The 25,523-nt window shown below is 48.8% G+C and overlaps 1 protein-coding gene, 1 long non-coding RNA gene and 1 pseudogene across 5 annotated transcripts in view; 2 read left to right on the top strand and 1 right to left on the bottom strand.

Annotated features, from left to right (window-relative positions):
- Window positions 1–1,820, bottom strand: part of PRMT8 (protein arginine methyltransferase 8) — a 100,582-nt gene extending 98,762 nt beyond the window's left edge. For both annotated transcript variants that reach the window (XM_002752225.7, XM_009003423.5), the window contains exon 1: window positions 1,329–1,820. In XM_002752225.7, the coding sequence (XP_002752271.1) occupies window positions 1,329–1,403 (75 nt within the window). In that variant the 5' untranslated portion in view covers window positions 1,404–1,820. The remainder of the gene's footprint in view (window positions 1–1,328) is intronic.
- On the top strand, window positions 254–24,568 carry LOC144577853 (uncharacterized). Of its 2 annotated transcripts, none has more exons than XR_013522527.1 (3): window positions 254–341; window positions 22,883–22,979; window positions 24,365–24,568. It is a non-coding gene; the product is annotated as an uncharacterized LOC144577853 (long non-coding RNA). The 2 variants fall into 2 exon arrangements; XR_013522528.1 differs by lacking the exon at window positions 254–341 and adding an exon at window positions 1,721–1,859.
- Window positions 14,791–17,677, top strand: LOC108593092 (transport and Golgi organization protein 1 homolog pseudogene; annotated as a pseudogene). Its single transcript, XR_004728593.3, has one exon. The product of XR_004728593.3 is annotated as a transport and Golgi organization protein 1 homolog pseudogene (transcript).
- Window positions 24,569–25,523: the final 955 nt, after the last annotated feature.

The raw sequence follows: 25,523 nt of genomic DNA, 5'->3' as shown, positions 1-25,523 counted from the left end.
TCAGAGAATGGGGATGTAAAAAGCTCTGCTGCCTACGCGGTGGGGTAGGGGGTTTAGCAGCAGAGTTAAGACCTCGAGGGAAGAAGACCAGGAAGGGTCTCTCTACCTTTTTGCATTCCGCCAAGACAGAGGGACAATCCCCGCGCCACACCCCCATCCCCGCCCCCCCGCTGCATATGGGTAACCATATGTGAGATCTGCGGCAGCCCCACCAGACACCCAGCTATTAATAGAGCCCGGGAGTTTGCTCTCTGTGTCTTTTTCCTGCCACTGAGTAAGGGATGATCTTCACACACATGCCCCACTCCGCCCCCACCTCAGCGCACCGTTTCTCCAGGAAGGTAAGGGGGCTGCCCACGCTGATCCCTTTCGTGACTACAGGTGCCCAGGGCCTATGGAAAAGTCCGGATACTGTTATGACAGCGGGGTCAGGGCAAGGCGAGGGAACACAGCCTCGAGTCTTGGGACGCAAAGCCCAGCAGGGCTCTCTGCGGCTCAGGGCCAGCTGGAGAGAAGAGAAAAAAAGGCAGCTGCCGAAGGCGGGGGCCAAAAACACAGTTTGCGGAGCTAGAGCGACCTCCTCAAAAGCCCTTGCGGGACGAGCGGCTGCAGACCCATTTCTCACTGCAGCCGGCGACGCGCGGCCCCCACCGTCCGCGCAGGCTCGGCTGCGGCAGGGGCGGACGCTGTCCCTGGTGCTGAAGGTGGCCGCGACCAGAGTGCCCTGCCGGATTTGGCCCCCCACCCCCACCCCCCCGAGGCGGCTCAGACAACTGAGGATTGCAGACTTCTATCTGGCCCGGGTCTGGGCCGGAGGGTCTGTAGGAGGTGCCCGAGTCTTCCTGCCGGCTGGGCCCCCGCGGCCGGGAGCCCTCCGCGCTGCTGGGGGGACGGAGAGCTCGGGGACCGACTCGAGCTTGAAGGGTAAAGCGAGCGGCAGACCTGGCCCCAGGATTACCCACCCCAGTTCTGCACAAAGCCGGGACCCGGGAGCTCTCACGGATCCCAGAGGAGAGGGCAGGGGAGCGCGGCTGCCCAGGGTTTGGGACTTGGGGGCAGGAGAAAGGAGCAGCGGGTGGCAGGAGAAGGTGATGGGGTGAGAGCGGCTGCTTTGCATTTTCAAGAGGGAGGGGACCTGAGACATGAACACACACACACACACACACACACACACACACACACACACACGAGGAGGCCGGCAGAAGCAAGCGGGATGAAGCTGGGGAAAGTTTGGCACTCGGTGCTGAGCGGAGGCTGCGGCGGCGGCGGCGCGGTGGTCCGGGTGGGCGGCGGGGTCTCCGAGAGCCCCTGCTCGCTCGCCTGCTTACCTCGGTGTTCTCGGCCGCGTTCTCCGCCATTTTCCTCCTCAGGAGCAGGCAGCGGGAGGAGTGTTTCATGCCCATAAGAGCCAGCAAGGATTTGGTGATACAGAGATAGTAGAGAAAGAGAGAGAGCTGGTGTAGCTTTAAAAGAGAGAGCTAGAGGATGGGAGAAAAAAAATCCAACCCAGCCCCTCTGCTGGAGCGTCAGCCGGCACAGTCAGCCACGGTGGAGTCTGTTCTGCAGTCTCCACTTTGTTTTATTTTCCTCCCTTCTCATCTGCTCCGGATTCCTTCACACAGTTTCAAGTTCTCCTCGTGCCCCCGACCCCCTCCCCGCCCCTCTCCACCCGCGCTGCGGGCTAAGCGCGAGGGAAGCAGCCCCGAAGGCTCCGCGGCGGCGGCGGCGGCCGCGGCTCCTCTCCAGGCTGCTCGCAAAGTCCGGCCGGCCAGAGGCAGCCGCCAACTCCTCTCAACTTCTGCCGATCCGCTGGGCGAAGCAACACGCTTCCTGCGCGTCTCTCCTAGGGGCTGAGCCGGGTGAGTGGGGGCGGGGTAGGAGGTTCGGTGGAGCAGGCGGCGGCTGGGCGCAGACCGAGGGCCCCCAGCGCCCCCGGGCCCGCCCCCTCCCCTTGTCTCCGAGGGTCTCGGCCGCCTCCACTCCCTGACGCTGCGCACAACTTGCGCGGAGGCCAGGCCCGCGCTGGGGGCCCAGAGAAAGCAGGCGCCGGGCAAGGCTCTTGCAGGTTCTTAGGCCCGGTGCGTGTGCTCCTACCTAGGGCGAGCTCCGGGCGAGACCCGACCACAGGTACCTGGCACCCCCCTCACCCCGTCCCACCCCAGCTCTCCTGCTCCTCTGCCAGTTCCTGGATCCTTCCTTGGCGAGTTACGGTTTGGGGAACGAAGGGGTGGATGTCTGGATGGGGGAGGGTCCTTAACTCCTTCAACTCTAGGGCCAAGTGTGGTGTCATTTTCTATCCTTTTCTCCCACTCTGGGTAGCCAAGGCCTTTGGGACTCCAAGCCCCTCTCAGGCTGAGAGGGAGGGGCAAAGGTGGCGGCCAGAGTGGCCTGGGAAAGAGGGTGGGAGAAAGTCAAATGCGAGACTGCTGTCGTGCCCCCTACCCCCACTCCAGTCTTCCCTGGCAGCCCCCTGCCCACGCATTTCTCTTCTCCCTCCTCACCCTTCCCCCACCATCGCCAGATTTTGAAGTCCCTTTTATGGGAGAGAGGGAGGATGTCACATACCCATCAGGATTCTCTTGATCCTTTTTTAAGGGAGTTTGGGCGGCAGCAGGGGTGTGAATTTTTATACAATGCATTTCTGTCTTCACTTTGAGAGCTTCTTTTTCTCTGTCTTACTGGCCATCTGTCGGGCAGTGGGAGATAGAACAAAGGCGGGGGAGACCCCACTCTGCCTTTCCCTTTGCAACAGGACACTCAGGCTGACTCTTTAAAACAGCCGCACTTTCGAGCTTTCAGCCTAGGAGTCAAGGACGGAGACCTAAAAGGTGCTCCGTGAGCACCTGGCTCTCTTCACTTCATCTCTGTACTTGTTTGGGGAGGTCGCTCCCAATTGCCCTCTTTGCTTTTATCATCACCTTTGATAGCTGGGAAGTGTGAGCCTGACTGTCCTCAACTAACCCCAGAGTCCATTGAAGAATCGTTCTCCAAACATGCCTCCATCATCTGGTCCTCTGGGAAAGAGAGGATACATTGCACTAAGTAGAGGTGAGAAGTGAGGGATAGAGCGAGGAGAGGAGAAGATGAAGAATGAAAAGGATGAAAATCTAGCAAGAGGCGTGAGTTAATGGGACCGTGTGTGCGTGCATGAGAGTAAACTTTAATAAAATTAAATGACCTTAACCTCCTTAACCTTTTCCCTTCTCAGACCACAGAGCTGGGTTAGAGTTGGGGGTGAGTGAGCAGAGTCCTTGACATCACACCCAGTCCTTCTTCCCTTTCACATCCTGCCAACGTGTAGAAAGTGGTAGAGAAATAAATGACCTGGATCTGGAGAATGAATTTTACCTTCTTGAATTATTTTTTCTCTAAGCATCTTCTCAGAGACAAAAAGATTCTGAGAGACATCTAATCCTCTACCAAAAGTGTCTCAGTGTTTGTGCAATCAAAGGAAATCAGAAAAGAGGATCCTCACTGCTCTGTGGGTCCAATCCTCTCATTTTACAAAGACCCCCCCAAGATCCGAGAGAGGACATTTGCCCGTGGTCCATCAGAAAGCAGAGGACTCAGCTCCCCAGCCTCCTGACTTTCAGCCTGACACTCTGCCCCCACCCCACACTGCTTCTGCTTGTGCATCCATTCTGTGACTAACCAAGGAGGAGGGGAGCTGAAACAAGCTCCCACCGAAATAGGCTGCTGCCTGTGCGTGATTATGTTGCTATGAGAACCTCAGTGGGTGTGTTTCCTCCTTTCGCTGTTGAAATCTTTTGCTTTGCTTGGCTTCTCCCCAAGCACAGACACGTCTCCCTTTGGAATGGGGAGTGGAGAGACTGAGATGGAGAGCTGTATTTTCATGGCAAGAGTTTTCTATCCCAACCCATCCAACCCAGAGCCAGCCTAGGGTTGTGAGTGAGGCACCTATACCACTAGGGTGGTTCCATACAGGCTGGAGTACAGCAATGAACTGTGTTGAAAGTGGATACTTCAGCCCCCTGTTGAGCTGTCTTAGAACAAAGAGGTGCTGTTCCTACTATGTAACTACCTAGGAAGAATTTCACAAGCAAGCTAATTATTACTTTAAGAGACTAAGTTTGGGATGATTTGCTGTACACTCACTTCTTATGATTTTGGAAAGTGCCTAGCATATAGCAGATACTTTGTAGAGCTATTTCTCAGCATCCCCACCATTTGTGTGAATTCAGTCTTTCTCCATCTCTTTCACAAAAATACATTAGCATATTCTTTTACCAGGTTAATTAGTTTAGTCATTCCTCAAAGAATTTACTAGGCATCGCTTAAATGCCTAGCTCATTAATAGGCACTAGGCTTAACAAAATATATTGAATGGACCATTGATGAGCTCTTTAGTCACATTTGATGCTTTAAAATATACAGATTCTCTGAAGAGCTCTTAAGGAGATTTTTCATGGGAGGAAAGAAAACACGTGGGTTGGTAAGGGGTTTAGAAAGTTCACTAGAGTATGAATTAAATGGGTAGTTTGAAAAAATAGGCCCTACCAGGTAAAGAGGTTCGGAAGACCCATTTTTTAATGTAATTTTTCTTATACTGTATCTTCAACACAACAAAAGTAAAGTGCTTAGAACAGTGCCTATCTCATGGTCTCAACTCTGAGCCCATGCTGGAACCCCACTTACCTTCGTAAGTGCGCAAATGTTAACGTCAACATTTGCTAGGCCCAGTCCTGAGCACGTGAGTTAAATTTTATAGAACACTTACTATAAGCCAGAGGCTATTCTTGACTTACAGGTGTTTTCACAGTTTGTTCAACAGCTCTTTAAGGTAGAGGCTATTATCCCCATATAACAGATGAGAAAACAAAAACACAAGGAATTGCTCAAATGGTAGAGTCAAGATTCAAATCTAGGATACCTGATTCCCTAGCATAAACCTCAAGAAGTTGACCAGGTTCAGGGAGCAAGACAGTGGTTCTCAACCTTGGCTATACAGTGGAATCATCTAGAGAGCTTTAAAAATACCAGTGCTTTGGTTCTACCCCCAGAGAGTATGACTTAGTGAGGTCTGGGCATCCGGATTTTTTAGGCATCTAATTCTCAGGGACAGTGATGACTGAGGACAACTGGACAAGACTATCTGGAGACAAAAATACCTGCAGAGGATGAAGATCCCTAAGTTACAGAAGAGCCAAAACAAGAACCCCCACACTGTCAGGCGGTCCATCTCTAACACAGAGGTTCTTGAGAGCCCTGGATTGAAGGGAAGCTGTGTTGATGGTTAGAATGAGACTCTTGGCCAGGGTTACAATTAGAAAGGTTATCCAGCTTTGTGAGATCCCACAGAATAAGTGAGTTTCCCATTGCTGGAAAGGCTCAGTTAGATTAATTGTTGGCATAGATGATGTAGAGGCCCCACAAACACCAGAAGGTTGAACAAGCCCTCTGAGGTTCCACCTGCCTTGTGCTGGGGCTCTGTCATTCTGTCTTCTGTCAACTCTGAGCCGGTGCTGGAACCCCAGAAAGTGAAGACTGTACCATATTTCATCTCCACAGGCCAACAAACACCTTCTTTTAGTGACGCTGACAACCCCAGGTGCCTGGAATCAGGAAGCAGCACCTATAACCTGCAGACCATGCTGCCTGGGAAATCTCAGGCTTTGGCTTGTTTTAATGGTGGTTGTTGCAGAAAGAGGAGATGTGTTATGTGGTTTTCTCCTCCTTCATCTCCTCCCACATGACCTCACACATGGCCAGGATTCACATATGGCCACCGCACACTGCAGTGAATCCATGGTTCCTCAAGAATCAGGCCACAACTGTGATCCATCACCACCTCATGGCAGCTAACCCAGCAGTGTTCTTAGTGTCTTCTGGGACAGATGGGAGCCAAGCCAAGGCTGCAGCAGCCAGTTACCTGGCTGAGCCTCCAGGCGGCCCCACACCCGGGCAGTTCTCCTACACAAAAACCTCTCTGATCCTGCTCCCCTCTAGCCAAAGGCCCAATTATTTTTAAACTCTATTCCAAAGAACACTTGCTGAGTGCCCCCAGTACCTGCAAAGAAATTTGAGGTGGTGGGATTTTTTTTTTTTTTTTTTTTTGCCATTAAAGCCAGAATGTTATTTCTTCCTTGCTCTGATAATGTCTGATTAAATCAATTCACTGTGGTTTTGTGCTGGATAAGATACTATTTGGTTTATTTTAACAATACCTGGGAGCCATTCTCTTAGTATAAAACAATATCTGGGAGGCATTTTCTTAGTATAATATTTCTGCATTTATAGCTTAATCCTTGCTGTTTTATTCTAAAAAGTTGAATTCTCTTGTTACCTACCTATCTTTCTCTAAGAATGAGGAAGGCCCAAAAAATTACATTGTGCTGCCACAACAGAATTAGCTTTTTCTACTTGGAGGAGGTTGTACGCTCCACTCCTTTCCTCCTTTTTAGATCTTCCATTAAGACTCAGCTTTTTATGAGAAGTCTCTCTGGAATCCCTGAAAGCCAACTGGAAGCCATTCAGTCTATCCGGTGCAATAACATATGCATATTTTTTTATTAGCCTTATATGACTATGGGCCAAGCATGTGCTAAGTATTCCAGACTAAACCATGAAGAGACATACCTATGCACTGGTGACACTTATCTTCCAGGAAGAGTTGGTTAAATGACTAACTCTAATATACTAAGTGTTATAATAGATTTAAGTATTATTGGGGGTCTTATACTTTGGTTCTCATAGGTTCAATACAGCTGTAATCAATGGCTTGTAGACCCTGCCAGAAGTATCTATTGATATGGACAGGGAAACCCTGGAGGCTATAGGGTCTTAACCAGAAGCATGGTAGATTCCAAGTATGGCTGCAGACACATTCTTTATGAAGATACCAAAGTTCCAGAGTGCCTTGGAAACTTTTACAGATGAGAAGTTTTACAGCCTTGGCTCTCCAGATGCACTATTTACAAATATCACTTGGGGCATAACACATTGTGATCTGCCTTAGCATAGGGCTGATCTCTGGTGCTTCAGGGCAACCCCACCTGGAAATGCACAATGAGTGGAGGTGGTAAAACAAAGCTCTGATTGAGTCCACCTGTTTCCTTTCTGCACCATGTCCCCATTCTGGTCCCTTTGTTCTCAGGGGATTTTATTTTAAACTTTGTTAGATTTTTCTTTAATTTAAAACTTCACCCCTCTAAGGTAATATTAACATTTTACTGTGTATTCTCCTCTATTTTTTGCTCATGCAAATATATCTAAGACCTCAGTTATATATACAAAAGTATGTGCTGTTGGTGATTTCTAAATGAAATCATGTTATATACATTACACAGAAACTTGCTTTCTTCATTAAGCAGTGTATAATGGGCCTCTTTCCAGATCACTACATGTAGATCCAAGTTATTTTTAAAAGCTGTATAACATCTCACTGTATGGATAAACCATACTCTTCGACCAATTCACCTATTGATGAACTTTCAAGTTCTTCCTAGTTTCCTGTCATTCCAAGCAATATTATAATAAATAACTTTTAAATACACCCTTATGAACAGAAGCTTTTATTTCCACACAAAAGTTTTCCCCATAGTGATGTTACTTTAACACCCATTGCCAGTCCTCACCAAACTGTAATTTCTGAGACTGTAGCTGCAACAATTGAAAGTTGCCAATCTAATTTTCCTTCCCTTTCCTACCCAACATCAAGTGCAAAAACACCTGCTGCATTCAAAGCCTTGAGGAGGATCAAGCACTTGAGGAGGAAGACCCATGAAATAAAAGATGCAATCCTGTTTTAAAGGTGTTTCTATAGAAACACCTTCCAATACCTGGGGAAAGGCTCATGAGAGATGCTGAGACCTGGGGCATTGTTTCCTAGAGGTCTTAACAGAGAACAGATCACTTCCAATTGCTGGGCAACAGAGTGTGGATTTAATGTTACCAAGAAGTACTGCGATCTGAAAAATTTAAGATTTTCTTAATTGGCATCACTTACCTGTCTCTTAGGTGGAACTACCACAAAGGATACTCAGGCCTGAGGGTCACCCTCCATTCCCTTTCCTTCCAGAAGGCTTTGCCTGCAGCAGAGCCTGGATTGATAGCAGCCTGCCAACCCTATTCATACCAGTGCCTAATAGAAGCCCACTCCCTCAGAAGCCACACTTCCCACTCCCCAGAAGGTGTTGTTTGACTCTCTTTTAAACCAATATTTTCTGTATTCAGACTAGCCTTAACAAGTGACCCACCCATTGCCCTCAACCCAAGGAAGCCTTGCCATTTAAAACCTCCCAATGGAGTCTATCAAAGGGCACTTCAACGTGTGAGGGAGGCTGAGGGAAGAAGAAGATGAGAGGAAGGAGACATTGAACAGTGCCTAGGAGAAAGAGCTTTGTGGTCTTACAGAACAGTAAGTTAACCTCTGCATCTGTGTACAAATGGCTTAATGGCCATCACTGTCTGGCTAAGGGGTTGTGAAGATAAAATGAGCCAATCCAGATGAAGCATCTGGCATAGTTCCTGGGACATAGTGTAACACAGGTGAGTTTCCTCTTCAGCCCTTCCTAAAAGACCATATCTATCCACAGGAGACAGAGACACAGAGTAATATGGAGAAGGAGCATGACAGCAGAAAGACTGTGCCTGTGCACTGGTCCCAGCTCTTTCATTCAGCAGCCAGGTGGCCTTAGGAAAGTCACTTAACCTTTCTGGGCCTGTTTCCTCCTCTTCAAGAGATTTGCCTGAGACAAACCCTACTTCCTCCTTCTGTTTGCAGTTTCGTTTGTGGTGTGGATTATGATGCTAACCACCTCCAAATGACAGCAAAGACTGGTCAGAGGCATCTCAAACCAAAATTCAACTCTGATGGCCCAAACGAAGGCTGAAGAGCAGAATGCCCTTCTCCCTCCCACTGTAAAAGTGATGGGAAGGGAAGTTGTTCAGGGTTTTACAAAGGAGGCCTGAAAGTAGTGTTAAGCACAGTGTTCACTCCAGCACTGGGCTCTAGTTTGGCTTTTCCAGAGGTTGAAAGAGGTACCATTTTTTAAGAGCCCCATTTTGACTCCAGCGGCCTCAAAAGTAGTAAACAAGCAGCTGTTACAAATAGTCATCGCTTGATTTCCTCATCACTTATCAGGGGCAGAGCTTGATGGGGAAGTCGGTGAATTTCTCAGCAGTGCAGGCTACTGGGCTATAAGGCAGCATAAACCCATAGCTCTTGATGATCCATATCAATGCATAAATGACACAGATCATTGAAAAAAAATTGCTCTTTGACTCATTTTATGTATTATGTATTTTTACATGCAAGTAGAATTTCTACCTGTTTAACGAGTCTTGACTACAAAATATATTCAAATTAACGTGCTGCTCAGACATACACAGTGATGGCCACAGACCATAGTCCCTAAAGCAGGGGCCAGTTTGCTGGAGAAGCCAGCCAGAGTCCTCATCTTACCAGGCACAATCTGCTCTATGGCTAATCCACCTATGGAGAAACAAAAATTCATGTTTATCCCAGCATAGCCCTCAACCTCAAGTCTAAATAAAGCAGGGTTAAGGATCATTCAAGTTATTCCACAGGGGGGTGGGGGAAACAAAAAACCTCTATAATGGTTAAGTGCCATTTTAAAATCACACAGCAAGAGAAGAGTGGTTTCCATCTCTCGGATCTTCCAGGTATCACTACAGGCAAGTCTGTGTGCTGTCTCCTGTGCTGTGGTTCTTTCTTCCTGGGGGGTCACAGAAGAGAGAAGGACCTGGTATCATCAGAAGCATGACCACAGGCCAAGCACCCACTGCGGACCAGGTGCTGCACTGAGTGTGCTCCACAAGGAGCACTCCCACCGATCCTCACACCAGTCCCAGACATTAGTTACTTGGTTACCCCGATTTTACAGACCAGGGAAGGATGGCTCAGAAAGATTACAGAACTTGTCCAGATCACACAACATGGTGTGGGTCTGAACCCTGCTTAAACTCTTGTATCCTCGACCCCATCGATGGGAAGTCACAGACCTCAGAGCCACGCAGACCTGGCCTTTATGACATTTAACTAGTTCTGTGACCTTGGGCATGTTGCTCAACTTCTCTGAGCCTCAAAATTCCCATTTGCAGAGAGAGATGGGCCTGGTGAAACCTACTACTCTGGGCTGCTGTAAAGTGCCTAACCCAGAACCAGGCTCATTGTGGACCTCAAATGGGAGTGATGATGACATGTGGCATATGACTGGATGTGACAGGCTCATCCCTGCAAAACTGCATCTGTTGTTCAACTCTCAGGCACATGTACAAATGTAAAAAGGACACCCCAGCCCCAGAGGCCAGAGTATCTGTCAGCCTGACAATGGCTCTTGACAGGGCAACTCCACGTAAGTGACACCTGTCAACCTGTGTTCTTGCTGCAGCTCTTTCTGTCACATCCACTTAGTAACTTCTCTAAGTGGTGTCACTCCAGCTTGCATACCATATTTGCAGGTGTGGAAGACATAGCATTTTTTTTAACTTCTAAAAAATTGAGCTTACATACTGCCCAGATCTGCTATGCAACTACATCGGGACTTAGTGAATGCATCCTGAGCAAATGTGGGCTTAATCACAGGAAGGAAGGAAAGATCTAGCACCCTGGCAGGTGGATGGTGGAGGAAGGAGGAGGAGAATGGTAGCAGAACAACTTTGCATATATGCCCCAGCTCTTTTCCAACCTACAAAGATGGACTTTTCCTTTCTCCTTCTTTTTAAAAACCAATCTATTGTCATCTCCTGCAGGATAGTCCGTGCTACCCTGAGGTTAATTTAAACTGAACATCCATACCTTTTCTTCCTGGCCCGTAAAACAAGCCCTGGAAGGTTCGAGTCATAGTTTGTGACGGGAAGGCTATGAGCACATCTTACCCTTGGCCTTCAGCCTCATTTTACACAAGTTAGCGAAGACAAAGATTGGGCCTCTCCCTTCCTTCCCCTGATTGGATAACATAGTCCCTGAAGCCATTTTCATCACTACCCTTCCCAGACAGAGTTTGGCACAGGTTTTCTAGCCTAAATTTGGTTGCATTCAAAGAGAAGAGCCTGGGCCCATGAGGTGCTGGACCACTTCTGTCCATTAGCATCTCGGGTGAGCTTCTAAGGATCTAAGAGGAGTTTGAGCATCACCAGGCCATGACAGGCTAGTGTCATATCATGTAGCAATTGTCCAAAGTTCCTCCTCTGGGCCCCTCTTGAGACATAGAAGCCTTTACCACCTTTCCCTCCCTGTAAAGTTCCCCCTCACAAGGGGTTGCCAGGAGACTCTACAGGACCATATCATAAGTTCATCATAGGTCTTCTTCACCTCTGGCTGCCCTCAGTCAGTATCCCATAACCTCGAGGTTGCTTTCAGGAGCCTGCTGTTGCCCATTGACAATGTCCCTTGTGAGGTGGCCAAGGGATCGGGCAGGGCTGCTGTGGCCCAGCACTCCCAGAGCTGGATGTTGTACAGAATGAGACGTGCCCCAACCCCCACTGCTTGTGTTCAGAGTCCCAGGGCTCCTGGAGAAGCATCCTTTCAGTTTCTGACCCTAACTCTTCCACTCCTCCATGAGGGCAAAAAGCCAGTGTCAGGGTGGAGTGCAGAAGACACACCCTCCCCTCTGTGGTCTAGGTCTCTTGCCTCATCTTCCATCCACAGGATAATAAGACAGACATCTCCCCTCTTCAGCCATAGACAAAAGTGCTCATAAAGGCCAGTCCATTCAAATGAAACCTTAGGGGAGGAAAGAGGATGCCTCTTATAGAGAAAGCACTGGGCTGGCCGCTCTCAGATAGCATGTGGAGTGGGCAGCCCTGCCTCTCCCTCTGGGCTTCCTTGAGAAAGGGATTTCCCAGCAATGTGCCTGGGTCATCGTCTGTCTTCTGCATTTGGCCAGGCAGGTAGTAGCATTTATCAAATGGTCTACAGAAGAGTGGACTCACCCTCACATCTGTCCCACTTGCATCCTCCCATGTGAACTCTCTGTCCTGGTTTCCCCTCCAGACCGCCACCACCACTTGTGGGTATCAACTCTCGGAGGAACAGCCCTTCCCGTTTGTTAGCTCTCAACACCCAGCTTTCCCAGAGGGATTTCTGTTTCAAGAGGAGACTCTGGAAGAAAGCCTGCCTAAGCTCAAGTTACAAAAGAATGAATCTCTAATGGTGGAAGGTCAAGCACCAGTTACAGGCTGCTGTGAGCATGATTTTGGGGGTGGAAGTTCACCCTGCACTCTTTAAAATCATGTTACACGGGTATTTAACTCTGCCTGCCAGTAAGTTATGCCCTGGACTACGGGCATCAGAGAAAGCAGGAAGGTATAAGAAAGGGGAAAAGCACTGAGCCAAAATCAGGAGAATCAAATCCTAGTCCCAGCTCTGCCATGAGTTGCTGGAGACCTCAGGGAAGGTGGTTGTCACGAAAAAGTCCCCTGAGAAATGGGGGTGGGGAGTGGTTAAGGTCTGCTCTGTTCTTAAAGTCTCCTGTATCCCTGCTTTTCCTTTCTTCCTCTATAATGGGAGTATTTTGGACAAGTGGAATTTGTCACTTTCAGCTCTTCCATTCCACCTACGATTGTAAACCCCGTGACTGGCATTCAGAGTACAGATGCCATCCGTAGTTCTCGGAACAAGCAAGGGGGACGAAGGAAGAAGTACGGGGAGTTCCTGGGCTCTGGGGCTCAGGCACTGGGGCCTCCAGAATAACCAACCCTACGTATCTTCCAGGTTGTTTTTCTTTAAAATATTTTTTAAGCTTTAATTTAAATACCATCTTTTCCCCATGAGGAGCTCAAATGCTCATGGTCTTCGGGCAGAAATCATCCATTATAAAAGATGGCATTCAAGCCAGACTTGCAGACAAGGTCTTTCTAAGTAGGAATTTTAAAGAAATATGCCTATCAGCATTTGTCCATTATCCATGTCCATGGAAGAAGCGGGTGGATGAAATGCATCTGTGGGCTGCCACTTCTGGGTATCATTTTGCAAGGTGACCCTAAACAACAGCCTGTTCCTCTCCCATCCTCCTCTTCACACTTCTTAACCTTCTCTACTTCTACCATAGTGTCCTCTCGTTCCACTCAGCTGGTTTTAAGTGGGTATATAGTGTGCCTGATGCATGAAAAAAGAATCTGAGAGTAGAAACTGACACTAACATGTGACAAATAAAAACTCTCTACAGCAGGTTCAGGAACCAAGAGGTCTTCTTATTCCTAGGCAAAGATGAGACGAGGCCAAGTGCCTTCAGTGCTCTTTATAGGGTGGGGAAAATTCTCAGGCTGGCCCTTCCCCCACGTCATAGAGGGTCTGCAGTGGAGTAACTTGAAGAAATGGAGGCCCACAGCAAGAAATGCAAGGAAGCCTTCCCAAGAGATGCTACAATAGCTGCTTCTTTAGGGGAGTATTTTCTTTTTTTCTTAAAAAATTGAGAAGATGGTGGCCCGGCACGGTGGCCTGTAATCCCAGCACTTTGGGAAGCCAAGGTGGGTGGATCACCTGAGGTCAGGAGTTCGAGATAGCGGGGCATGGTGGCAGGTGCCTGTAATCCCAGCTGCTCAGGAGACTGAGGCAGGAGAATCGCTTGAACCCAGGAGGCAGAGGTTGCAGTGACCCGAGATTGTGCCATTGCACTCCAGCCTGGGCAACAAGAGCAAAACTCCATGTCAAATTTTTTTTTTGAGAAGATGGCTATCTGAGGAAACTGGTTCAAATTCCATCCTCTCCAGAGCCAAGAGACAGGCCGTAACAGCTTCAAGGGCTTCTTCTAGGTTGTCCAGTCTGTGATGATCATAAAAGGACTAAAAACAATTAGCCAAGTCCATGGGGCTCTTTTGAACACAGTCAATTAGGCACATGTCCAGTCTCCTTCCCATCTGGAGAGCCAAGAGACAATGGGGAAGAGCCAGGGGACAGATAGATGCCCACCCAAGTAAAGGAAGATCGAGGGGGCTCTGTTCCATGAAGGGCCAGGCCCGAGCGAGGGCTAGGAAGCCACAGGGAAGCAGGAGCCTGTGCTGGGAACATTAGCCCCACTTGGTTTTCCCAAACACAATTGGCCACAGGACAGAAATTTGAGGGGGAAGAATGACTTTAATAGCCTATGACTTTTTAAAGAGCCTCCAAACTCTCCTCTATGAAGAAGCCAGGGAATCCAGGCCACTTTCCCATCAGAGCCTGCTATATCCTCACTCTTTTTTTAAATTTTTTTTTATTGCATTTTAGGTTTTGGGGTACATGTGAAGAACATGCAAGATAGTTGCATAGGTACACACGTGGCAGTGTGATTTGCTGTCTTCCTCCCTTCACCCACATCTGGCATTTCTCCCCATGCTATCCCTCCCCAGCTTCCCCACTCCGCTGTCCCTCCCCTATTTCCCCCAATAGACCCCAGTGTGTAGGGCTCCCCTCCCTGTGTCCATGTGTTCTCATTGTTCATCACCCACCTATGAGTGAGAATATGCAGTATTTCATTTTCTGTTCTTGTGTCAGTTTGCTGAGAATGATGTTCTCCAGATTCATCCATGTCCCTACAAAGGACATGAACTCATCGTTTTTGATTGCTGCATAATATTCCATGGTGTATATGTGCCAAATTTTCCCTGTCCAGTCTATCATCGATGGTCATTTGGATTGGTTCTAGGTCTTTGCTATTGTAAACAGTGCTGCAATGAACATTCGAGTGCATGTGTCCTTATAGTAGAACGATTTATAGTCCTTTGGATATATACCCAGTAATGGGATTGCTGGGTCAAATGAAATTTCTATTTCTAGGTCCTTGCGGAATTGCCACACTGTCTTCCACAACGGTTGAATTAATTTACACTCCCACCAGCAGTGTAAAAGTGTTCCTATTTGTCCACATCCTCTCCAGCATCTGTTGTCTCCAGATTTTTTAATGATCGCCATTCTAACTGGTGTGAGATGGTATCTCAATGTAGTTTTGATTTGCATTTCTCTGATGACCAGTGATGATGAGCATTTTTTCACGTTTCTTGGCCTCATGTATGTCTTCTTTTGTAAAGAGTCTGTTCATATCCTTTGCCCATGAGAAGAAAGCTCATGAAAACTGGCTTAAAGCTCGTGCGGCAGAAAGAGCTATAGCTGAAGAGAAAAGGGAAGCTACCAACTTGAGACGCAGATTACTGGAATTAACACAAAAGACGGCAACGCTGCAGGAAGAACCTGTGATTGTAAAACCAATGCCGGGAAGACCAAATACACAAACCCTCCCCAGAGAGGTCCTCTGAGCCAGATTGGCTCTTTTGGCCCATCCCCTGTGAGCGGTGGAGAATGCTCCCCTCCACTGACAGTGGATACACCTGGGAGACTGCTCTCTGCTACTGTCAGTTGAAGAGATATGCCCAGAAGTGAATTTGGATCTGTGGACGGACCTCTGACTCATCCTCGATGGTCAGCTGAGGCATCTGGGAAACCCTCTCCTTCTGATCCAGGATCTGGTACAGCTGCCATGATGAACAACAGCTCAAGAGGCTCTTCCCCTACCAGGATGATGGATGAAAGCAAGGTTAATATGATTCCAAAAGGGCCCCCTCCTTTCCCAGGAGTCCCTCTTATGAGCACCCACGTGGGAGGCCCTGTACCACCACCCATTCGATATGGACAACCACCTCAGCTCTGTGGACCTTGTGGACCTTTTTGGCCTCAGCCAATTCCTCCACCCTTTGGCCCTGGTATGCGTCCACCACTAGGCTTAAGAGAATTTGCACCAGGAAGATGGGACGTGCCACTCCACCCTCGGGAATTTTTGCCAGGACAGGCACTATTTAGACCTTTAGGTCCTCTTGGCCCAAGAGAGTACTTTATTCCTGGTACCTGATTACCTCCCCCAACCCATGTTCCCCAGGATTACCCACCACCACCTGCTGCAAGAGACTTACTACCGCCAGGCTCTAGAGACGAGCCTCCTCCTGCCTCTCAGAGCACTAGTCAGGACTGTTCACCGACTCTAAAGCAGGGCCCATAACTATAACCTCTGATGTTTTATTGGAGAAAAAATGGACTGTGCATTATTCATTACAGTAAAGGACTTCATTGGCTTCAAAAATCCAAGTTTATTTTAAAAGATCTGTTGTTAGAACTAAGCTGCCTTGGCAGTATGCACTTTTGAGCTAAACAATTCAGAAATGTCATTTCTTCCCTAAATAAAAATCACCTTTTAAGCTAAAAAACAAAACAAAACAAAAGGAGGCCCATGGCCTCCTCTCTCTTGCACCCGCCCAGGTGCTCACAGCAGCACACACAGCCTCCGATGACAACTTGTATTTTCTTCCTAATGCTTCCCCATAACTTGTACTTTTAAAAATAGAAAGCTAACTGTGGCATCATTGCCTAGTGATTGATTTCAAGTAGATGCAGACCTTAGTACCTGAGAGTGAGCTCAGGCCCCACGACAGTGGCTGGCACTTGCCCCACTCTATTGCTTCAGATTCCCCAAGGACTGATAAGTTGGAGACATATCCTAGTATTTTCCATTAATGACAGGTGCCCACAGGAGCTAACCACCATGGTGGCTCCTGACTTCAACTTTTTAACCCTTCTGAAATATTAGGAAAATTTAGATTCTAGGGGATGGAATAGACCCTTGTCAGTGCAAGAAGAAAGTGAGTCTTCTTCCTCTGCCGCCTTTGAAGCACCTAGAGAAGTTCAGGAATGTGGTCTCCTTTCATGTCGTCTGAGGGAAAGCCAAGGGACAGGTTTCTCTTCTGTCACTCACCCTCACCATCAAGGAAGCAGTCACAAAACCAGAAGTGAACCTTCTTCAGAAGGTGGAGGGGCCTAAGCCAAGTTTCTGTAGAACAAATGCCTGCATGGCCTGGCAGGGTGCACCGCAGGGTGTCATCTACAACCTCATCCAGAGGGAGAGAGAGAGAGACAGAGAGACAGAGAGAGAGGATGATGATGGTGATAGTTGGATCAATAGATATCAATACGTGATGGACAGGATGAAGACTCCATTTGTTTCCACTGGAGAGTTCAGTCTACTCCTTTTCAATAATTATATGGCTACTTCCTCTTAACTCATCCAGGCCCTGCCCTGTCCTCAAAGTCCGATTAAGCTTCAAAACCTTTCTTTGGACCTCCCAACCCATAGGAAATCTTCTTTTTCTTCTTCACGCTCTTAGAGCATTATAGATGGTGGCACCCACTCTGACGCCTCATCTTAGAGAGTACCATCCTCCCCCAACCACAAGTGACATCCAACAACTGTGATTACACGGAACACGACCTGAGAGAAAGGAAGGAAAAAACACCGACCATCGGAAAAGGGAGGGATATTCAAGGAAGAGTGAGTTTGGCCCATACCATCAAAAAGAGATAAAATTGTGTTCTGTGAATTCTTTTTTCGGAGGCAGGGGAGGGCATCTTTTTAAAAAGCTCTGTCAGATGTGTTCAGATAAAACATTTCAGAACTCAAAGCCAATAAGACTCTACGATGCAAGAAGGCCCAGGTGCTTGGGGCACCTCCCGTCCAAGCCAAGATGAATAAAACTCAGGGCACGTCCCCCTTCCTTGCTGTGCCGCTGCTTGGCTATTTCAGGACATACCTCTTGGTTTCTCACTGTAAGCTCCAAAGAATGGGCCATACCTTCTGTTTCATTTCCCTCTCGATGCCCAGTCCCGTGCTGAGCACTTAGAAGGTGCCTCCACACTAGTTAAGTGAATACATGAGTGAATGAACACATCACACTTCTGATTCTTCATCTGATGTTTTATTTAGTCCCACTGCCTTGTGTTACTCTAGAGAATGACCAGGAAACAGATTTCAAAAACTAATTTTTGAACTAGGTGTGGCCTTGTTACTAGATCACAGTTTCAAGAGCCCCACAGCCCTCATCACCCCACCCTTAGGCTTCTCCTCACTCCCACCACAACGATAAGAAATAATCAGGTCTCACCTATCACAGTCAGTCATACTCCAGACTGACCCTACAAATAGAAGTCCCCAACAAGATGGTCCAGGAGACTGATTCTCAAATGCTTCCCAAATTCTCCATGACCTGGACCTTGTGGCCCAGCTCTTGAGGGGCTCTCCTCTCTCCACCACCCACTAAGCAGACAGACTGGAAACCCGGTGCCTGCGTAGCTCACAGGCTTGCCACACGCATAGATGCTCACATCCAAAGCCGTAAGTGTAGCCGCAGACTCTTTGACAGGTAGACAGGAGAAAGAATACAAGAGGCTGCTGTGGAGGTTCCCAGGGAAGGCATCCTTTCACTGACGATTCTGATTTAGCCCAAGCTGAAGAGAACTCTGCCTGAGAAAGCTTTTTCGCAAAGACTCATCCAGTCTGCCTTGTCTCATGACCTTTCTGCAGAACAATGAGCAAAACTCCTATCCCAAGAGAGGGAGATGGGAGAGGGAGAGGGAACACAGGTGCACTAATGAGCCAGGGATGCGGCTCTTGTTGAAAGGCCTAGAGCACCTGTGGGCCTTCCCGACAGCCGCAAACCAGCTCGCAGGCACTTCCCTGGTTCACTATTTATGTACCTGTCAATAGCAAAGCCTAATTCAAACAGAAAATCAGATTCCTTGAAAGAAATGGTCTGCCTGAGACCAGCAGACTCAGGCTCCCGTACCCAACAAGCCCACATGTCTGGTATCCTACATAGGTGAGCATTCATCCTATTTTAAAGATCTCTGGGGAAAGGTTGCAAACTCTCATAGTTCTAGAAACGTCCTGACTCCTAGCAAGAAGTGCTGATGTGCATCTGGCCTAAACCACTCCCGCTTAGAGCTGAGGCTCCCTTCAGAGTGCTCGGTCCCCAGCAGGGCTGGAAAACGTCTGGGTCTCTGCTCTGGAGACTCAGTGGTCAGAGGGAAAATGAAGACATTTTTATTATCAGTCTTAGGATCTGTTACTCAAATGAGACCATCCTGCTATAAACATGTCCAGATCTTAAAGAGTCTCCTCAGTCTCCAGCCCAACCCCATTTCTTAGCAAATGATAAGAAAGCCAACTTCGAAAGCTCTGACATGGAAAGGGGTGTCTAAAGAGAGAATCTGAGGCACAGAATTCCTGACTCGTCAGCCCCGTCATTCTCCGCATACATCATACACCCACAGGATGTGGAAGAGAGTGGGCATGATAAACAAGAGTGTTCTGGGACACTAGGCCACCCTCCCCCTCCCTCCCCAAGAATTAGCAACCTAGGCACCCCCCCCGACCCTCACTCCCACCACCCCACAGTACTGGAAGGGAGGCCCTGCTCAGGCCCTTTCAGGACAAGAACTAGGGAGCTATCTGCAGAGGCCTTGTAATCTGCCCCCACTTCTGTTGCAGCCCAAAGTGGTGAATAGCCCACTGACATCTAACAGCTCAGGGTGGTAGCATTCTCCAGACATAAGGACGCTGCGGGCAGAGGGCTGCCTGACCCGGATCCCAAGGCAGAAGCAATCCCCAGAGCTCCCACTGACTAAAAACAGGCACTCACTTGTGAAAGACGGAAAGTGATGTCCTGAGACTCTCTGACCTGGCTGAAAACTGATTTAAAAACAAAACCTAAAACAAGTCTGGTGGTAAAAGTCAGTCCTTATCCGACAGTCCCTGGGGCAAAGTCCACAATTCTCCCAGCCAGCCAGAATAAGAAATCGTGCATTTCCTGTGGGACTTTGCTCTGCTCTTCCCCTCCCAAATTTCCTCTGCCTCCTGCCCACAATGTCCTCACCTCTTTCATGAGCACCACCGCTCCAGGACCTCCAAGCCAACCCAAGATGCTTCACAGCCACTGGGTCTGGTTTGCACCAGGTGAGATGAGGACCCGGCCTCCTCGTGTTAGATTTCCCTTCTTTTAGCGGCCAGGCAGTCGGCCACAAGACACATGATGAGAGTTGCCTGTCTGCTAATTCTACAGGGCACCACGCTGCTGGAAGCCTGTCCTCAGGGAGCCTCTCAGGGTGAGGGTGGGCTGGACGACAGTTCCTGAGAAGAGCAGAAAGACAATTTGAATGCCACCTGGATGTGAATTCCATGTTTGTTTGTCCATCCAGAAAATGTTAACTGACAGCCTGATATGTTGGGTCCTATGCTGGGTACTGGTGATATCAAGATAAATAAGACATAATTCCTACCCTTGAGGAGATTCCTTGCAGAGGGAAGGGCACTTGAGAGGGAAGATAATTGCAGGATGAGAAAGTGAGCGCCTTACGGGGCCGTGCAGACTACTTTGGAACTTTAGGAGCAGCAGCTTATCCAGCAGGTCATTCCCGAAGGGGAACGTCAATGATTGTGAGGAATTAGTCAAGCAATTCCTCACAACCAAGGGCTATATAGTGTCAGCTGGCGGGGATGAGCCATGGCCTCCCTGGGGAGGACAAGCCCCTCAGGATGGCTGGAGCAGAGAGCGTTGGGTGAAAAGCTGGCAGGAAGAGACAGGCGGGGAACAGAAACCACGGGTCCCTGGGGAGGACAAGCCCCTCAGGATGGCTGGAGCAGAGAGCGTTGGGTGAAAAGCTGGCAGGAAGAGACAGGCTGGGAACAGAAACCACGGGTCCCACATGCTGGGTGCCTGCAACAAGCGGGGCACCCTGCTAGAGAGAAAAATGGCAAAAGCAAGAATAAAGGTGCAAAAGCGCTCATTTTATCCTTGCTACACTCGTGAAGCAGGCGTGGTGCCCCCATTATATACAAAAAACACGGAAGCTTATATAGGTTAAGTAACTTACTCAAAGTCACACAGCAAAAACAAATTACAGCCATCAAAGCTCACTGTATCAGTCCTGTGCTAGAAAATATAGTCACTTGGACTTCCCAAAGAACTCCGAAGTGGGCATTATCCTAGGCTTACAGTTGAGGAAAAGGAGCATCTGCCAGGATCTGAACCTGGGCCTAACTGAGCCTCTCTCTCCAAGTGCAAGCCCTTCACCTTGTGACGTGAAGGGACTTGGACGCCCCACTAAGGAGTTTGGACTCTCACTAAGGATAAGGCCATGGGGTTACCTTGAAGAATCGCAAATGGGAGGAGGGACAGGCATGACCCAATCTGCATTTGTAGAAGCTCATCCAGGCAGCTCTGTGGAGAAGGACTGGAGGAATCCACACACCCAGGCAGGGATTGTTGAGTGGCCATCGTGTTAACCCCCGCAAGTGTTGGCAGGGTCTGGAGTGGGTGGGAGCAGCGGAGATGAAGAGAAGAGTGACCCCCACAGAGAGTGAGAAGGTGGGCCAACAGGATGATGACACAAGGATGGGGTGTGGGCCTCAAGGAGAAGGAACAGCCCAGGACGAGAAGGAGCAGCTGAGAAAGTGCCTAGCTAAACTGAGGTGGGGCTGGGGCTCCTGTGATGATAGATTTGGCCAACTGAGTGGTTAGAGACAATATTTATCAAATAGAGAATAAAGGAGCAGAACGAAAGAGAGGCTCTGGAGGTGAGAGAAAGAACTTTGCTGTGGGAGTGGCCAAGAGGAGATGCCCAGGTGACAGGTGGCTGTGCAGACTTGGTTCTTAGGAAACAGGATCCCACTGGGGAGGTGATAGCAACACAGGGTTTGTTGAATCTTTGAAGAGAATCAGTTCACCCAACGACAAAGTATTGATTGGGAATTGCAAAGAGAACAAGACTCTGGACAATCCCAGTCTTTAAGTGAGGTGGGCAGAGGTGGAGGTTCTTAGGAAGGAGACTGAAAAAGACCTAGAAAGGCAGAGGAGAACCAGAGGCAGCACCATCCAGGAAGCGGAGACAGGAGAGCCTGCGGGGTGATACCCATGGAGAAGCCTGGAGGTCCGTGAGGCCTGAGAAGCTGTGTCCATTGGGCTTTATGATCCAAAGGTCAGCAGGGATTTCAGCCCAAGGGGTTGCATGGAATGTTCTTGGGGGATTGGGGGCTGCGAAAGTCAGATTGTGAGGGTTGAGAAGTGAGGGAGGGGAACACAAAGTCAGTGAGTGCCTGCAGGTGATACTTCATGCACTTTCTACTGTACACAGAAGTGGTGATGAGGCCACAGTGTTCATAGGGACAAAGGGCTGAGAGGGGGTCTTGTTATAATTCCATTGAAAGAGGCTGGGGCATGTTTGAATGCCTGTAGGAAAGAACTGGAGGCTGCCGGGTGGGAGGAGGTGGTGGGGGAGATTTAAAATGTGAGAACTGGTTGGTTTGGGCACCACTGGTAGAATGCCCCTCATATTGGATGTTCATCCTTCCCAGTGATTCCTCAAGACGTGACCTCTGGAACACAGTCCTGGCTGCCAGGCGTTTTAGCCTGGCCCAAGCTCCATGGCCTCTCTAGCACCCTGGGTGGTAAAGACATGGAGCTTTGGGCTTCCCATTCATCTCCCTCTCTCCACCACAGTCAAGCAGCTAAGTGTCCTGGGCCTATCCACACACTTGGCATATGGGAACGGAGATGCTCCAACCCTTCTATCCCCTTGAGCCAGCCTAATAATTACAGCCATCAGAGCTCACTGTATCAGGCCCTGTGCTAGAAAATACAGTCACTTCGACTTCTCAATGAACTTCAAAATGGGCGTTATCCTAGCCTTACAGTTGAGGAAAAGGAGGATCAGAGAAGTTAAGTAAATCATCCCAATTTCATGCAGTTTGCAAGTGGCAGAGCCGGGATTCAAATGAAGCCTTTCTTATATCAAAGCCAAGCATCTTTACCCACTCCTGTCCTGCCTTCAGTGAAAGGATGCCAGCAAATTCATGTTTCATTTATTCATCCATCCATTTATTCATTTATCAAACACTCAAGCATTAACTATCCTCCACATATGACTTGGAAATTTAGAAAGATCAAGTTTAGCACAGCAAGGAAAAGGAGGAGGACAGCCAGAATGTCTAGCAAACAGAGGCCCTGGGGAAGCAGTTTCGCAGGGCAATCTGGGGATCACCTCCTGTAGCCAGAATGAACACTACACACCTTTCTGATCACCTTTCCTTGTTCTCTTTTACAGAACCACAAAGAGAAAAAGACAGAGAGAGGGAATGAGACAGTACCTTCCAAGCTCGACATTGGCTGCAACCTGATGGGGAGATCTGACTCAAGAAACAGTAGGATGGGCTTTGATGCCTCACCCATGCACTCTGTAGAAGCCTTTGGGATCTTTTCAAAGCACTGCCCTAACCTGCCCCCCGAGAGCTTCATGATTTCTGTTGCTGGGAAAAAGGTTCAGACAGGCCAGGTCTCAGGAGACCTACTCTTCCCTCATTCAGCATTCCCCTACTCTCACCCCCCACCTTACCATCAACGTAAGTAGGGAAAGCCCCTCTACATGGAAAAGAAGGCCATCCTTGGTAAGCTCGCCATCCCAGCTGAGTTGATTCCACCAGGGACAGGTGGCAGCCTCCAGTACAGTTGTGTCTTAGAGGCCCAGCATGGAAGCGGGTACTTACATGGGCCATGGTGACCAACTGGACTCATTAAATTCTCTCAATAAGTGTGAATGTGAGAGAAAAGGCAGATGCTAGTGTGACTAGAGGCTAAAAGCCACACAGAGCAGAGCCACAAACAAGCAGAAGCCGGGGTGAGCAGATGTCCCACACTGGTGGAGGAAGCCCAGGGGTTGGGGGGGCTCAGTGCCAAGAGGGGTGTCTGAGGGGGCATTGTGCTGGGAAGATGGTAAGGTAACCAGATCCCTGGACCACTCAAGACCCAGAGACCTTGTCCAGGCTCTGGAAACGAGTCTACCATCATTGTTTATAGAACCCTGAGGACTGGTGGCCACCCAGTTTCCAGAAATATCATTACCATAAATCCCACTGCTGAAGGTAACCAACCTGGGAGGGTCTTTGTGGTCCTCAGGGAGTCTGTCTGACACTTAGGCTCTAAGCATCTGGGCTTTGCAGAGAGAGCTGGGGAGAGCTGGGAGCAGAGCAAGCCACGATGCTGCCACTCTTGACTGTTTTCACTCCACCCTGCTCTTCTCATTCCTGCCACAGTGACAGACTGCACCAGCCCAGAAGGAAGCCTTGGGTCAAGGATGTGGGCTCAGTCCAATCTCTTAAAGTGCAAACATTGAGACAGGCACCTCCATCACTACCACTTGCTGCTCAGTGAAGAAACCACCACACCTTCTGCTCCTCTGAGCCCTGCCTCACTTGGTTCCAGGCCCCTAGAGCTTAAGACATGGGTCACCATCTCTTCGTTTTCAACCCTCAGTTTCTGCCCAGGGTGGCCTGATGGAAAGCCCCACTGTCAGAGTAGGAGTCGTCCCATTATGCCTGTCTTTTGCAGGAGCAGGTTTGAATTGTCATCTTTAAAAACTCCAAAATATTTATTTTACAAAGCAGGCCCTGTGTTCCAAAGTTTTATCTCAAAAACAAGGTCTCTGTGCAAATCAGATACAGCAAACATCTCCTCCTGGCTGATGGGAATGCCTGCTGCATGTTTCCCAGCCACATCTTCAGTCTTGCTTCATTTTTTCCTTGTCTTCCAGGTAAGAATCATTAGATACACGCTTACAGTAGTGCGCCTGCTTATCCACGATATCCAGCCAAGAGAAGGTCCCGCTTCCTAAACCCTACTGAGACTCACCAGCCACCAGCCCACATCTATAGTAAGCTCTTTCAAAGCCCTTCTTTACTGCTGGACATTCTTCCTTTGTGTAACAAGTCAATAAACCCAACTTGGTTCAGCCATAGGTGAGCTCCTGATGGTTTTTAACTTAGGAGGATTGGCAGAAATAGAGGTTCCCTGAGTCAGCCAAAGCCCTTCCTCCTTGGACAAGAGCCCCACCTTCGTTAGGGCAGACACAGCTGAGACACACAGGGCATCTCTCCCTGTCTGATTTGCCAGGTGGCCCACAGCTGGGAGGCAGCTCACAGGCTGAATGGAGTCTGACTTTGAGGCCCCTCTGCTTCAGGTGTGCTCTGTTCTAGGAATGAGGTGCTGTGCGACTTTTCCCGGTGATCCGATCAGATTTGCACCACTCCTTAGTGAAACTGCTGTCTAGCCTTCTGAGAAATGCTCCTATGCCTATCTGCTGGTTGAATGCCATAAGTGTTGTCTCTGAGTGGAAAAGTGCACTTCCCAGGCGACAGGGGCCTGGGAAGTCTGCCCTTAAGCTGGTCTCGGAGACCACAGCACTCAGCTCTCCTCAGGCCAGCGTCCGTTGGAATGAGCTTTGCTGGGGGGCACCAAAGGGTTTCCATAGCTAAGGTCAGACTTCCCCTCAACCTTGTCTCCATGTGGTCTGTGAGAATGGCTCACTTTAAAGTTCCCTCTGACTAGAATCAGGAGGATTGGGGACAATCACCCTGTGACCTCTGAGAGGCACGAGGTATCAGACTGCTCGGGTGCCTGTGGGGCTTTCTTCACCAGAAGAGGTTCTTCCCTGGACCAAACACCTGCTGCTTCCAGATTTCCTCACTGTCGTGTGAACTCATGTCTCTGACACAACTTCTTTTTTTTTAATTTTTAATTTTTTATTGCGTTTTAGGTTTGGGGGTACACGTGCAGACCATGTAAGACAGTTGCATAGGTACACACATGGCACAATTTCTTGAGACCGTTTGAAATTGTGGTGGCCCCTCTAGGGAATTTTCACATGAATAAGGTTGTTCATTTGAGAGGTTCCACACAGCAAGCAGTGAAGA

The sequence above is a fragment of the Callithrix jacchus genome, chromosome 9 (genome assembly GCF_049354715.1).
Source record: "Callithrix jacchus isolate 240 chromosome 9, calJac240_pri, whole genome shotgun sequence".
Lineage (NCBI taxonomy): Eukaryota > Metazoa > Chordata > Mammalia > Primates > Cebidae > Callithrix > Callithrix jacchus.
The sequence above is the reverse complement of the archived record's forward strand: the minus strand, read 5'-3'. Positions and strand labels throughout refer to the sequence as shown.